The sequence below is a fragment of the Salvelinus namaycush genome, chromosome 2 (genome assembly GCF_016432855.1).
Source record: "Salvelinus namaycush isolate Seneca chromosome 2, SaNama_1.0, whole genome shotgun sequence".
Classification (NCBI taxonomy): domain Eukaryota; kingdom Metazoa; phylum Chordata; class Actinopteri; order Salmoniformes; family Salmonidae; genus Salvelinus; species Salvelinus namaycush.
Genome location: NC_052308.1, coordinates 49,315,606 through 49,331,040, shown reverse-complemented (window position 1 = coordinate 49,331,040; position 15,435 = coordinate 49,315,606). Strand labels below are relative to the sequence as shown.

General features: G+C 46.1%; 1 protein-coding gene across 1 annotated transcript in view; it reads left to right on the top strand.

Moving 5' to 3' along the window:
* Positions 1–15,435, top strand: part of LOC120022048 (plexin-B1-like) — a 35,577-nt gene that overhangs the window by 12,609 nt on the left and 7,533 nt on the right. Inside the window, exons 8-22 of the mRNA XM_038965845.1 lie at positions 1,165–1,273; positions 1,751–2,761; positions 3,486–3,608; positions 4,202–4,295; positions 4,985–5,151; positions 8,328–8,479; positions 8,568–8,810; positions 9,001–9,177; positions 9,374–9,596; positions 11,194–11,439; positions 11,854–12,039; positions 13,209–13,357; positions 13,542–13,642; positions 14,598–14,815; positions 15,190–15,368. Of these exons, the coding sequence (XP_038821773.1) occupies positions 1,165–1,273; positions 1,751–2,761; positions 3,486–3,608; positions 4,202–4,295; positions 4,985–5,151; positions 8,328–8,479; positions 8,568–8,810; positions 9,001–9,177; positions 9,374–9,596; positions 11,194–11,439; positions 11,854–12,039; positions 13,209–13,357; positions 13,542–13,642; positions 14,598–14,815; positions 15,190–15,368 (3,378 nt within the window). The remainder of the gene's footprint in view (positions 1–1,164; positions 1,274–1,750; positions 2,762–3,485; positions 3,609–4,201; positions 4,296–4,984; positions 5,152–8,327; positions 8,480–8,567; positions 8,811–9,000; positions 9,178–9,373; positions 9,597–11,193; positions 11,440–11,853; positions 12,040–13,208; positions 13,358–13,541; positions 13,643–14,597; positions 14,816–15,189; positions 15,369–15,435) is intronic.

The window sequence follows — 15,435 nt, the reverse complement described above, 5'->3', positions numbered from 1 at the left end:
AAATCAATTTCTGCCCTTCTGCCCCCTTCAATAGGGGTCTCTCTCTTTCTCTCTATTTTTCTCCCCTTCTTCGCCCATATGGGCTGATTGACCTGGGTCTGTTGGACCTCTGTACTGCACCACTTGGAACCGCTTATAGCATCTTCCAATCCCCACGCTCCATTCCAAACCTATTCTAAACCCATTGTACTCTCCTTTCACACTCACTCACTCACTCTCAGGAGAACCTGTGGTTATTATGGCTGCAGGCACCTTACCCTTGCCCTCCACATGTGGTGGTCACATGCCTCCTCCGCTCTCTAGTCTGGTTGATAATTAAAACCACATCTCAGAGACATCTCCATATATGGCCTGCAGGAAAACTGTCTGCAAATGAAAGGACCCTGCAAGAGTACTTGGAGTAGGAGCCATGTTTCTTCAGAGAGAAATTCAACATAACCGTCTTTAGTATCGTCCATCAGGTGTTATCAGTCTGTTCACTTTTATCAATCTGTTCATGTTCGTTAGACTTTTTGTTTTCTGCTTTGTGTGTTGTATTCCCTATTGATAGTTGCAAACTTCACACTGGTGCAAAACCCTTATTAGCAATGCATTGGATACAGTTGGTGTCAGAAGCGGCATATCTGGAGATAGGAGTGCCTTGTCAAGCTCTAATGTCTAGTAATGTCCTTATTCAGTTGGATAGAGGGCACGCTTGACCACGAAAGACTGATAGCATGGGCGGCGCCATGGTGAGCACTCTATCAATCTCTATGATGTTAGCACATACACTCACTCAATTACCCCTCTTTCTCCTCTCGTCTCCTTTCCTTTCCTTGTACATGGTTCAGAGCACTCTGACAAGGAACCAGCGACCGCCACTTTATTCAATTAAATGAATTACCTTTTTTTACCACTGGCCCTAGATTGCCAGCAAATGGATGGCACTCTGGGCCAAGCTTGCTCTCGCTCTTCCTCTCCCTCCTCCCATTGATCTATTTTTCCTTCTTCTCCTTTCATTTTATTTTCTAACCTCCTTTCACTTTCTTTCTCTCTATACCCCCCTCTGCTTCTCTCTCTCTCTCTCCCTCTCTCTCTCTCTCTCTCGTATCCCAATCCCCCTCTCACTCTCTCATTGCAGCTGTGTTAGTATGGTCACTGATTTCTGCACTGTTCCTCCTCTAGTTGCCGTGGTTGCGTGTTGAGTCGCTGGGGCTGCAACTGGTGTGTCCACCAGCACACCTGTACCCACAAGCCCACCTGTGACAAGGGGGTCATCATCTACAACGAACACGTAAGTCACACACACCGCGACCAATGGTCAGTTAGCTAGAGGTCAAACGGCATGCTATGCGCTTTCTGCTAAAGGAACCGCCAGCCTGGCTATTTTGTTCACTGTAGAGTTTGTCCACCTGATGCACCCTAGTGTAAGGCTGGTTGGGGCCGATCAGTTGTAGCCGGTTGAGCGAAAGAAGGTCGCTAATGAGGACACAAACTGTTGGGAGTCATTAATAACCAGACACTCATTTTCTCACGGCTCCTCATGTCCCAAAACAAGCGTACATCAGATATAACTAATAATCATCTCCATTTTGCCTGTGTGTCGCCAACCAAATGCATGAGATGTGTCCTCGTTGATGTTAACACTGACAACATTCAGGAGACGTATTTCACATCCAATTTGGGTTTTTTGGTCAACTTATGAGTTTGTTTATTTCTGTCTCGCCCTCTCCCCCATGTCTTCCCCCTTTTACCCGCCTCCACCACCCAGTTTAAACTCCCCACCTCGGCTCCTCCCACTACTAAAGCCGTAACTATAACAACGACTTCCCCATCCACAACTGTGGCCCCCACAACAGCAACTGCGCCCCCAACAACTACAACAGCAACCGCGCCCCCAACAACGACAACTACCACAATTACAACAACTATCGCCACGACTACAACAACCGAAGCCCCAACCACCATAGCTACCACCGAGGAGCCTCCGACAACAACCCTGCCTACAACTGTCCCCACAACCACCACACCAGAGCCGACTACACCGCCCACCACTGCTATGTCGACGGAGGCCCCCACCACTCTTCCCCCTACAACGTTAGTCGAGGCTACAACGCCCAAGCCTGAGACCACCACCAGTGAGAAAGAGGAGCAAACAACCACAGGAGAGCTCTTTGCAGAGGCTGAAAGTGAAACTGAAGGCCCTGTGGTTACCCCTGGTGACATGGAGCTCGCCGCGGAAACCGAGGTGGCGACAGTTATGACCGAAGACGAGCAGCCGTCCGATGATCTCGCCACCCTAAACCCCCTGGCATTCCCCCCCGAGACATCCCCATTGGAAGTGGTCATCGCGTCCCCCCCTCAGGAACTGGACGAGGCTTTGACTCTGGCCAAGCCCCCCATGGAGGTCCAGCCCACCACTGGCAGCTCCCCCTTCCCGACCCCCTTCCCCCTGTGGGAACCGGCCAACTCGGAGCCCACCTTCCACCTAGACCTGACGGGAGCCCACTTCCCTCCCCCACTAGAGCCCCTCCCCCCCACTGAGGCGGAGGGCCAGGGAGCCGAGCCGGAAGTGTTCCTCTGGCCCATGGAGGAAGTGGAGGAGGAGACGGAGGGCACAGCGGCGGAGAACGACACCAGCGTGGCGTTTTCAGCCACCACCGTGCTTTCAGGGGACGGAGAGGCAGCTGAGCACTCCCCTTCGGCCTCTGCCTACCCCCGACTTCTTGACGCCGACTCAGAGCTGGACTACCAGTACGACTCGGCCGACATCTTCCTGCCGGTGAGTTCGAGTTCCCTGGAGCTTCCATGGCCGCCGTGGTCCCAGCTCTTGACTGGACACGGCTCTCTAGAATCCCACTTCTGACACCAATTGCCAGAATCCCCAATGTCCCCTTATCCCCTTGTTATTCCTCACTGTGTTTTGATTTTCGTTGTTGACATTGCTTTGGCTTTTGGAAATCGACCTGAAAAAATGGCTGCATCAGCGCAAGCTGGAGCAGTTGCATTTTTGTGAATGTTTTCATATGTTTTATTGTTTGTTAGACCATTCTAATAGTCCGGTATTACATCAAAAATCCTATAACATCCTTATAACGTATAACTGTCCATTTCTTATGGGTTGATGGGACTTTCAGAAATTTGCGAGAGCTTGTGTTGGTTGGAGTGTGTGTGTGTCCTTGTGAGTGTATGTATCTAACACAACTGTGTGTGTTGGGAATGTAGGGGGACGAGGGCTCCTATGTGAGTTGGGGCTCGTCTGCTTGCCCCTGTGTGGAGAAGGTCAAGGATTCGCCTCTGTTACCAGTCAGAGTGGAGAGGAAGATCACGCTACTCGCCCGTAACCTCCACCTGTACCAGGTAAGACACACACACACACACCCCTACTCCGGGTTCTGGGGCAATTACAAAAGTCAGGATTTCATTTAATTTTTGAGAAGTTATCTATTAACAAATGCCCCTGTTGACGTTTAAACCTGGCTTGATGTGTGTGTGTGTGTGTGCAGGACAGAGACCTGGACTACGAGTGTGTGTTGGTGATCGAGGGCCGTACGGTGGTGGTGGATGCCTATGTGGAGATGGACGAGATGAACCCGTCTCTCTTTGACATCACCTGTCAGCTGCACCAGGTCAGACTCTATCCCATACTCACTCACTGCCAGTTTGGATGAAGATTTCGTTGAATCTCGTCAGTGACTTTAATATGTCTCTGTTCCAATATCCACACTACATTACCTAGAAAGATTAAATATATCGGTGTGCATATCGGTGTGCATTGTGGTATGGGACTTTGGATTTATCCTATATGATTATGATTTTATTCATGGCTTTGTTATACTTAAACGCTTTAAAGGACCACTTTGGATACAAGAGTCTTAATACTTTCAAGTGATATCCTCTGGGTCCATATTGTACACTTTGTTGTATGTCTGTTACCCAAAATAAATTCAATTCAATGTGGGTTAAACACTGCTGACACTGCAGCCAACTGTAGTTTTCTGATCACTGTTATATCCCCTTTTTTTAAATGAAAATGTTGAAGTTTCTATGGTAACTTTATTGACATTTCTTAGGAAACTTCAATACTCTATTGAAACACCCGTTTCCCTTTGTAGTGCACTCTAAAGGGAATAGTGCCACTGCAGTACTCTTTCTGTTTCTATGGAAACTGTAGTACTCTTGCAGTTTCTATGGAAACTTTAATAACTAATTCTCGCTGCAGTATTCCTACTCTGCCCCGGCGGAAGAGTACAACGCCATGGTGTACGTGAAGAGGCGGGACACCTTCCACGTGGACAGCGCTCACGACCTGTATGGTGAGCCCCGGCGTTAGAGCACTGAGGAACACCTGCCGCCAGCCCAGACAGCTGTTGTTGCTCTCAGCCATAACAATTTATATTTTTTAACATGTTTATCTATTTCACGTCTGTATCAAGCATATGTGGTCCAGAGAGACCTGGTAGCATGAGTGTGGTCGTGTGATGTTTTTTTTATCACGCCTTGTCTTCTGTTTTTGTACACACACAAGCATGCAAGCCCGCGCGCACTCACGGACACACACTCTCTCCCCCAGTGACTGTATTCCTCTTCCACTCACTCTCTAACATCTTTCCCTCACAGACACTCCATCAACTCCAACTCTAAACTCATTCAACACACTGTAAACTCTCACAGACACTCCATCAACTCCAACTCTAAACTCATTCAACACACTGTAAACTCTCACAGACACTCCATCAACTCCAACTCTAAACTCATTCAACACACTGTAAACTCTCACAGACACTCCATCAACTCCAACTCTAAACTCATTCAACACACTGTAAACTCTCTCACACAATCTGTATAACTCTCTCTCGCTGTTCCTCGCAATGACTCTGTATAACTGTACACTCAGCATGTATATTTTTCCCTCAGCACTCTACAACTCTCCTACAGAGACTCATTTCAACTCAACTGTCTAGTTCAGTGAGTTGACTATAGTTTGCCTCTCTCTCCCTCCCAGTGACTCTGTACAACTGTTCAGTGGGGCGTTCAGACTGTAGCCGGTGTCACACGGCGGACCAGAAGTATGGCTGTGTGTGGTGCGGAGGGGGCCAGTCCACCTGTCTCTACGGAGACTCCTGCAGCGAGCCTATCGAACAGACCTGCCCCGCCCCCGTCATTCATACCGTGAGAATCCCCCCCCCCCCCCCTGTCAAGAGTTCAACGCTCAGGACTTATTACTGCTCATTGATTCACACTTAGATATATATATAGAGACATGAGTAATATATATATAGAGACATGAGTAATATATATAGAGACATGAGTAATATATATAGAGACATGAGTAATATATATAGAGACATGAGTAATATACACTGCTCAAAAAAATAAAGGGAACACTTAAACAACACAATGTAACTCCAAGTCAATCACACTTCTGTGAAATCAAACTGTCCACTTAGGAAGCAACACTGATTGACAATAAATTTCACATGCTGTTGTGCAAATGGAATAGACAAAAGGTGGAAATTATAGGCAATTAGTAAGACACCCCCAAAAAAGGAATGGTTCTGCAGGTGGTGACCACACACCACTTCTCAGTTCCTATGCTTCCTGGCTGATGTTTTGGTCACTTTTGAATGCTGGCGGTGCTTTCACTCTAGTGGTAGCATGAGACGGAGTCTACAACCCACACAAGTGGCTCAGGTAGTGCAGTTCATCCAGGATGGCACATCAATGCGAGCTGTGGCAAAAAGGTTTGTTGTGTCTGTCAGCGTAGTGTCCAGAGCATGGAGGCACTACCAGGAGACAGGCCAGTACATCAGGAGACGTGGAGGAGGCCGTAGGAGGGCAACAACCCAGCAGCAGGACCGCTACCTCCGCCTTTGTGCAAGGAGGTGCACTGCCAGAGCCCTGCAAAATGACCTCCAGCAGGCCACAAATGTGCATGTGTCTGCTCAAACGGTCAGAAACAGACTCCATGAGGGTGGTATGAGGGCCCGACGTCCACGGGTGGGGGTTGTGCTTACAGCCCAGCACCGTGTAGGACGTTTGGCATTTGCCAGAGAACACCAAGATTGGCAAATTCGCCACTGGCGCCCTGTGCTCTTCACAGATGAAAGCAGGTTCACACTGAGCACATGAGCACATGTGACAGACGTGACAGAGTCTGGAGACGCCGTGGAGAACGTTCTGCTACCTGCAACATCCTCCAGCATGACCGGTTTGGCGGTGGGTCAGTCATGGTGTGGGGTGGCATTTCTTTGTGGGGCCGCACAGCCCTCCATGTGCTCGCCAGAGGTAGCCTGACTGCCATTAGGTACCGAGATGAGATCCTCAGACCCCTTGTGAGACCATATGCTGACACATGCACATTTGTGGCCTGCTGGAGGTCATTTTGCAGGGCTCTGGCAGTGCACCTCCTTGCACAAAGGCGGAGGTAGCGGTCCTGCTGCTGGGTTGTTGCCCTCCTACGGCCTCCTCCACGTCTCCTGATGTACTGGCCTGTCTCCTGGTAGCGCCTCCATGCTCTGGACACTACGCTGACAGACACAACAAACCTTTTTGCCACAGCTCGCATTGATGTGCCATCCTGGATGAACTGCACTACCTGAGCCACTTGTGTGGGTTGTAGACTCCGTCTCATGCTACCACTAGAGTGAAAGCACCGCCAGCATTCAAAAGTGACCAAAACATCAGCCAGGAAGCATAGGAACTGAGAAGTGGTGTGTGGTCACCACCTGCAGAACCATTCCTTTTTTGGGGGTGTCTTACTAATTGCCTATAATTTCCACCTTTTGTCTATTCCATTTGCACAACAGCATGTGAAATTTATTGTCAATCAGTGTTGCTTCCTAAGTGGACAGTTTGATTTCACAGAAGTGTGATTGACTTGGAGTTACATTGTGTTGTTTAAGTGTTCCCTTTATTTTTTTGAGCAGTGTATATAGAGACATGAGTAATATATATAGAGACATGAGTAATATATATAGAGACATGAGTAATATATATATAGAGACATGAGTAATATATATATAGAGACATGAGTAATATATATATAGAGACATGAGTCATATATATATAGAGACATGAGTCATATATATATAGAGACATGAGTCATATATATATAGAGACATGAGTCATATATATATAGAGACATGAGTCATATATATATAGAGACATGAGTCATATATATATATAGAGACATGAGTCATATATATATATAGAGACATGAGTCATATATATATATAGAGACATGAGTCATATATATATATATAGAGACATGAGTCATATATATATATAGAGACATGAGTCATATATATATATAGAGACATGAGTCATATATATATATAGAGACATGAGTCATATATATATATAGAGACATGAGTCATATATATATATAGAGACATGAGTCATATATATATATATATAGAGACATGAGTCATATATATATATATATAGAGACATGAGTCATATATATATATATAGAGACATGAGTCATATATATATATATATAGAGACATGAGTCATATATATATATATATATATAGAGACATGAGTCATATATATATATATATATAGAGACATGAGTCATATATATATATAGAGACATGAGTCATATATATATATAGAGACATGAGTCATATATATATATATATAGAGACATGAGTCATATATATATATATATAGAGACATGAGTCATATATATATATATAGAGACATGAGTCATATATATATATAGAGAGACATGAGTCATATATATATATAGAGAGACATGAGTCATATATATATATATATAGAGAGACATGAGTCATATATATATATATATAGAGAGACATGAGTCATATATATATATATATAGAGAGACATGAGTCATATATATATATATAGAGAGACATGAGTCATATATATATATATAGAGAGACATGAGTCATATATATATATAGAGAGAGACATGAGTCATATATATATATAGAGAGACATGAGTCATATATATATATATAGAGACATGAGTCATATATATATATATAGAGACATGAGTCATATATATATATATAGAGACATGAGTCATATATATATATAGAGACATGAGTCATATATATATATATAGAGACATGAGTCATATATATATATATAGAGACATGAGTCATATATATATATATAGAGACATGAGTCATATATATATATATAGAGACATGAGTCATATATATATATAGAGACATGAGTCATATATATATATAGAGACATGAGTCATATATATATATAGAGACATGAGTCATATATATATATAGAGACATGAGTCATATATATAGAGATATCTTAATACTGTTGAGGCTTATGTTGGAGGATATGTTTGTTAGATCGAGCCCCTGTCAGGTCTGGTGGAGGGGGGCACGGTGGTGACCATCTCAGGGTCCAACCTGGGCCAGAAGGCTGAGGACATTCTCCACTCTGTCAGTGTGGCCGGGGTTTCTTGCTCTGTCATCCCCCACCTCTACGAGGTCTCCTCCAGGTAAGGACGGTGAATGAGAGAGTGTGTGTGAGATGACTATTTCTCGGACGCGTCGTCTTCAATCTGTGCGTTTGTGTGGTTTCTGTAGGATCGTGTGTAAGACTGAAGCCAGCGGGGGAGAGAAGATGGGCCAGGTGTCAGTAGAAGTGAGCGGGGGAGAGTTTGGCCTCTCCAGCCAGAGGTTCAGTTACCAGGACCCCTTTGTGATGGAGGTGTCCCCCCAGAGGGGTCCCATGGCGGGGGGATCATCCCTTACCATCACTGGGAGGAACCTGCTCACGGGACGCCCCTCTGACATCACTGTCACTGTGGGAGGAGTGCCCTGTGTCATGTGAGTGATTATGAAACACAAACTCATGTACACACACATACATTCATATACATACACACACACACACACACACACACACACACACACACACACACACACACACACAGAGCCATTGATACATGATCCTATTTGCCGTATTGTACGACTTCTCGGTTCTCAACTACCCTCCCTCTCCTCTTCCTCCCCCCAGTTCGTCGGAGGTCCAGGAGGGCAGTGTGGTGTGTGTGACGGGCAGCAGCAATGGGACGGGAGAGCACCGCGTGACGCTTCGCTATGGCGACAGCCAGCGCCACCTCCACGAGTCGGCCTACCGCTACACCCCCAACCCCAACATCACCCAGGCCGCGCCCGCCAAGAGCTTCCTCAGGTGTGTGTGTGTGTGTGTGTGTGTGTTTGGCACCACTCCTACACCGAAACTGTGTATTTCAGAAACCTAGAATTGGGTATGACCATATAGTTAGAGGTATGGGCAAAGACCCTTAGACCTCGTCAGCTAGACTGAAACACTTGGAGAGACTCAATATTGCCTCTCTCCCTCTCTCTCTCTCTCTTTCTCTCTGTAGCGGTGGTCGTCTGGTCTTCGTGTCTGGTCATAACCTGGATGTGGTGCAGGAACCTAGGATGTTGGTGACCCTGTCCCCCTATGAGTCCATCGGCCAGAGGAAGAGAAGGAGGAGTGGAAGCGAAAGGGAGGAAGAGACTGAGGACAAGGTGCTGCTGTTGAGGCATCGCAGGATCGTCCCGGAGCCCCATTGCCCCGGGGACCCCCTATGCTCCATAAAACAGGTGTGTGGATAGAGAGAGGGTGTGTGCTGTCATCTTTATGGTATTCGTAGCTGAAACTCTACTCAAAGGAATAACGTTCTGACTGTGTCAGGCTTTCCTCACTCAAGGAAATCCCTATCGCTCTCCCTCTCCCGTCCCTCTCTCCCTCCTGCAGCTCTCCCTCCCCCTCTGCCCTCTATCCTGGGCAGTGTTGGGATTAACATGAAAAAGTAGTATCACATATTACTTGTTACATGGGGGGGGGAGTAACTTGTTGTGTTACAATATTACTTTGCATGAAACACAATCTGAAACCGCAATGTTTATTTGACTGTCGGAAATAGCGAGGCGAGCTACACACGCTCTACCAAAGATAGGCTACTAACGTCTTCTACTCTTCAACCCAATCAGAAACATCTTGGTCAAAACTTTTGTTTCCTAAATGGTGTAGCCTGATTTATTCACTGCTGCATTTATGTCCGAATTTTGCAGAACATTTGCGGTACATATTATGTGAACTAGGATACACCCATAGCATGGCCCCTCCGTGACACAAGACAATCTTTTATGCACACGTGAAATGTAGGCTAAGCACTGTTGTATTCATCCATTTACGAGGCAAGTAAAAAAAAAAAAAAAAAATGTCTTACCTTATCTGTCAACCATCAATAATTCCATGTACCCTCTTTTGGTTTGATAGAAAACAAGTTGTCCCAATTGATGGCCTAATCCACAACACTGCAGCCGTACAGTATGTGCCAGCGCACTGATCAAGAAATGTAAAGCCTGTGTCTATAGAATGCGCGATGATAATGTAAATGAATAGGCGTACAAAATTAGTAGTAGACGAGGCTATTTGCTGAATAATTTCATGATTGTGGAGCATTTGGAACTGGGAAATTGTTTTCAGAGGGTCTGCCGTCAGAAGTTCCGGTGGGAATCATTTTTTTACGTTCTTTTTTCACTATAAAGACTAAATCCCTTTAGTCTAAACTTGTGTCATCCTATGAAATGGATGATATGTTGCACAGCCAAACCTAATAGAAGCTAAACCTCTGTACAGATTTTCTTTTCCTTCCAGTGCGACCGTTGGGTAGCTAGACGGCACACTTGCCACTAGGTGGTGAAGCCAAGATACTTGTGCTCCTATTACAGAAGGGATCGTTGGCGATCAGAGGTGCGCCCTCTATCCATTTTTATGGCCAGCTGTCGCGACAATTCTTCAAACAAGCTTTCTCTGCTCGCTCGAGAACTAAATGGGGAAACAAGTCGAGATCATGAATCATGAAGCACAACGCCCCCGGTGGGGAAATATGTTCTTAGAGTAACATAAAGGTGACACGCGTGTTACTTAAAAAAGTAACTGTAATATTATTACAATATTTTTTAAAGTCCCTTGTTATAGTACTCTTTTACTCATTAAAGTAATCTGATTACTGTAAACGCGTTACTTCTGTTACTGTTACTTCTGTAACTGTTACTTCCGTTACACCCAACGCTGGCCCTAGATTGCTAAGAACAACCACTCTGTGACAACTGTCGATGTAAAAAGAGCTTTCTAAATACATTTGATTGATTGATATCACCTCCCCCTCCTCTCTGTCCCCCCCCCCCTCAGTACATAGAGCGCTGCGAGGTGAACTCCTCCAGTCTGATCCTGTGTCGGAGCCCGGCGGTGGAGCCCTCGGTGTGGGGCTCGCGGGTTGATGTGGCCTTCCTCCTGGACAACCTGCGCTTCCCGTTCGGTGCCGTCAGCCCCCAGGGGGCCTTCAGCTACGAGCCCAACCCTGTGCTGCACCCGCTCAACCAGCAGGAGCCCCTCAAGCCCTACCGCTACAACCCAGGAAGCTTCATTCAGCTGGAGGTTAGCATTAGCCGCTACCTACTCTCAACTTGTGAAATTAGCTGCGGGAGGCTAGACAGCTTTCAGGCTAACAGCATGTACAGTTGTCAGCTGAAGGTTAGCATTATCTGCTAGCTAGTACTATAAATCCAAGGCAAAGGTATAGAATGTAAAGATTCTTTTTTTTCTTTACTTTCCACTCAACTGGTCTTGAGAGAGAAGTCTCCAGGAAGGCCTTGCAGCTGAAAGCTGCAGTCAGAAATAAAACCTTAATTCTGTCCCCTGGCTGGAGTTTAGGAGAAGGCTAGACTCCTATGAGAGATGGGGGGAAATAGAGGAATATTCCAAAGATGAGGCTAGGAATGCACAAGTCTTGATTCAAGCATGATGCTCAATGTGGTAATATCTTCTCTCTTTCTCCCCCCCCTTCCATAGGGTGAGAACTTGGACCTGGCCATCTCTAAGGAGGAGGTGGTGGTACTGGTGGGGGAGGGTGTGTGTGCCGTGAAGACCCTCACCAGGAACCACCTGTACTGCGAGCCCCCGCCCCAGCAGCCCGTCCCGGGACCTCCCAACGGCGGCAGGAAGCGCGAGGGCGCCGACACGCTGCCCGAGTTCACCGTAAGTCCACCTTATGTGCTCCACTACTGCCGTTTCCATTCCTAGACACACTTTTGTTCCAAACAGACAGAATCACATGTTTCAAAACGCATTGTCCCAAAGACTGACATTTCCCCAAAACACATTTCAATACACAAGATCGATAAGAGAGTCAATTACAACACACTAATACTCTTTTCACACCACAGTGCTGACCAAAACTGTAGTGTGCGGGCTTGGATTCTTTTCACTTTGTCTTTTCAAGCATGGTTTCATCAACTTTGAGGGATGCATGTGTAACCAGGCCAGCCCAGTACAGTTCCACTTGGCTCGGTTTGTCCCTATAGTGTGAATCAGACAAAGGTTGACACACAAGGGTGCATCTCAGTAGTCTCAATTAGACTTCCTAACCCCATTAGAGGCAAACGAACTGCCCCAGCTTGTACACGTTCTATACGGAAGAGAAATATACACGCAACATGTAAAGTGTTGCTCCCATGTTTCATGAGCTGAAATAGAACATCCCAGAAAATGTCCAAGCTCATTTCTCTCAGATTTTGTGCACAAATGTGTTTATATCCTTGTTAGTGAGCATTTATCCTTTGCCAAGATAACCCATCCACCTGCAGGTGTGGCATATCAAGAAGCTGATTAAACAGCATGATCATTACACGGGTGCACCTTGTGCTGGAGACAATAAATAGTCACTCCAGAATGTGCTGTTTTGTCAAAGTTGAGTGCCCCATGGTGGCGGTGGGGTTATGGTATGGGCAGGCATAAGCTACGAACACAATTGTATTTTATCGATGGCAATTGGAATGCACAGAGACACCATGACGAGATCCTGAGGCCCATTGTCGTGCCTTTCATCCTCCACCATCACCTTATGTTTCAGCATATTAATGCACGGCCATGTCGCAAGGATCTGTACACAATTCCTGGAAGCTTAAAATATCCAGTTCTTCCATGGCCTGCATACTCACCAGACATGTCACCCCGTTGAGCATGTTTGGGATGCTCTGGAACGACTTATACAATAGCAAGTTCCAGTTCCTGCCAATAACCAGCAACTTCACAAAGCCATTGAGGAAGAGTGAACTGTAACTCAGTAAAATCTTTTGAAATTGTTGCATTTATATTTTTGTTCAGTGTCGCTCCATAGCTGACGTGTGTGTGTGTGTGTGTTCCAGGTCCACATGGGCAACCTGAACTTCTCCCTGGGCAGGGTGCAGTATGACACCCTCAGCCTGTCCACCTTCCCCCTCGAGGCCCAGATAGGGGTGGGCGTGGGGGCCTCCATTGTAGCCCTCATCGTCCTCATCATAGTCCTCATCTACAGGTACGTGTGTGTGTAAGGTGGGGTAGGGGTATGTGGGTGCAAGCATTTGCATTTGTTTACGTAAACTTTTTGTACCTTGAGCTACGAGTGTAATTCTAATGTGTGTCTGTATGTGTTCTCTCTCTCTCTCTCTCTCTCTGTCTCTCTGTCTCTGTCTGTCTCTGTGTGTGTGTTTGTCTGTCAGGAGGAAGAGTAAGCAGGCTCTGAGGGACTACAAGAAGGTACAGATCCAGTTGGAGAACCTGGAGACCAGCGTGAGAGACCGGTGCAAGAAAGAGTTCACAGGTCAGACCCTAACACTATGACTAACAGACAGCGTCAGAGGGAGAGACAGAGCGAGAGAGGGTGAGAGGAAGTGACAGAAAAAAACGTTGTTGTCCACACCAAAGTGTGGAATCTTGGCGATATGGCCAAAATGTCATCGAGATATTTTTCACATTTATGAAGGTATTTCACAGTATGTTTTTGGACAATAAATGTTCTAAATATGCTTTATGAGTAGTTCATGACCCCTAGGGTGGAAACACATCAATTATTCTTTTTCAACGGGACTTTATTCATTCTGATTTGTTTTATTGTTCAATCCAACTTCAACCAACAATTATGTTGAGCATTTTCAAAAAATCTAGGCCTAATTAATTGGTGAACTGTTGGAATCATGGAAATAGAAGGATTATTCTAGTGCTATAGTTGGAATATAGTGAGCAGCACTTTGAGCACGGCAAGTACTTGAGGGACAGGGGCAGGGCTTAGTGTAGTGAAGCGTATGGGGAAGTAGCATGCAGGACGAGAGGGAGAGATATGACTCGAGTAGCAAACGGAGTAAACTATAAAAATGGACATTACACGCGCCGGAGTGGCGTATCACATTTAACAATTACAATACTGTTATAGAAGGTAAAGTAAAAACCCCAAACCGTTCTGTGCATCAATACCGGTACATGGTCAAATACGGTATACCAGCTCTAAATGACATTGACAACATTAAAAACCATGAGACGAGTTCCCTGAGGGAAGTTTCTCAAGGCTTTAGGGGGGGGGTGACCCTTTCTGTCCAATGATATATTGTCCAGAAATTACATCTGTTCATTTAGGTGACCGCTTTTGGCTTAAAAGCCAAAAGTTCTTTATACTCTCTAAGGGGCTCTTTTTCTCCACTGACTTTCACTCAACCATTTATGTGTTCCAAGGAAGGTCATACTCTCTTAACCTTTGAACCCCTGACCCCCCTCCCCCACAGACCTGATGACGGAGATGATGGACATGTCCAGTGACCTGGTGGGCTCAGGCATTCCCTTCCTGGACTACCGGCGCTACGCCGAGCGGATTTTCTTCCCGGGCCACCGCGAGTCGCCCCTGCGGAGGGATCTGGACGTGCAGGAGTGTCGACGGGCCACAGTGGAGCAGGGCCTGGTGCAGCTCTCCAACCTGCTCAACAGCAAACTCTTCCTCACCAAGGTAGGGGGACAGTGATGATGATTGGCGGTTCTTACCACGTTAGTGGACTTGTGAAAGTTTGTTTTAGACAAGTGGTTTTGAAGGAAAGCAGGCAAGGTGCAATGACTGCGATGAAGAACATTGGTAGCTGACCTAGCAAGACTTAGACCAGGATTTGAATTGTGTAGTATATGGTTATATATCAAGGGAGAATGAAAAAAAACACTCAAATTACAGAAGAGAACCATCCTCTTCTTCCTGAATACACCAGCCTCCTCTCGTTGAAATATTACGGGAGAGTATTCATGGGTGATATTTGGCGGTCTCTCGCTCCCTTTTTTCTTTTTTCCCCCCCCTAACTCTGTCATCCCTCTTCCTCCATCCCTCCCCCCCAGTTCATCCATACTCTGGAGAGCCAGCGGACGTTCTCGCCTCGGGACCGGGCCTACGTGGCATCTCTCCTGACGGTGGCGCTGCACGGTAAACTGGAGTACTTCACCGACATCCTCAAGACCCTCCTCAATGATCTAGTGGAGCAGTACGTGGCCAAGAACCCAAAGCTCATGCTGCGAAGGTAAGATAGGAAGAGTTGGAGAGTGGGGATGTGTGGGTCAGGGGGTGGGATTGTGTGTCTGTGTGCT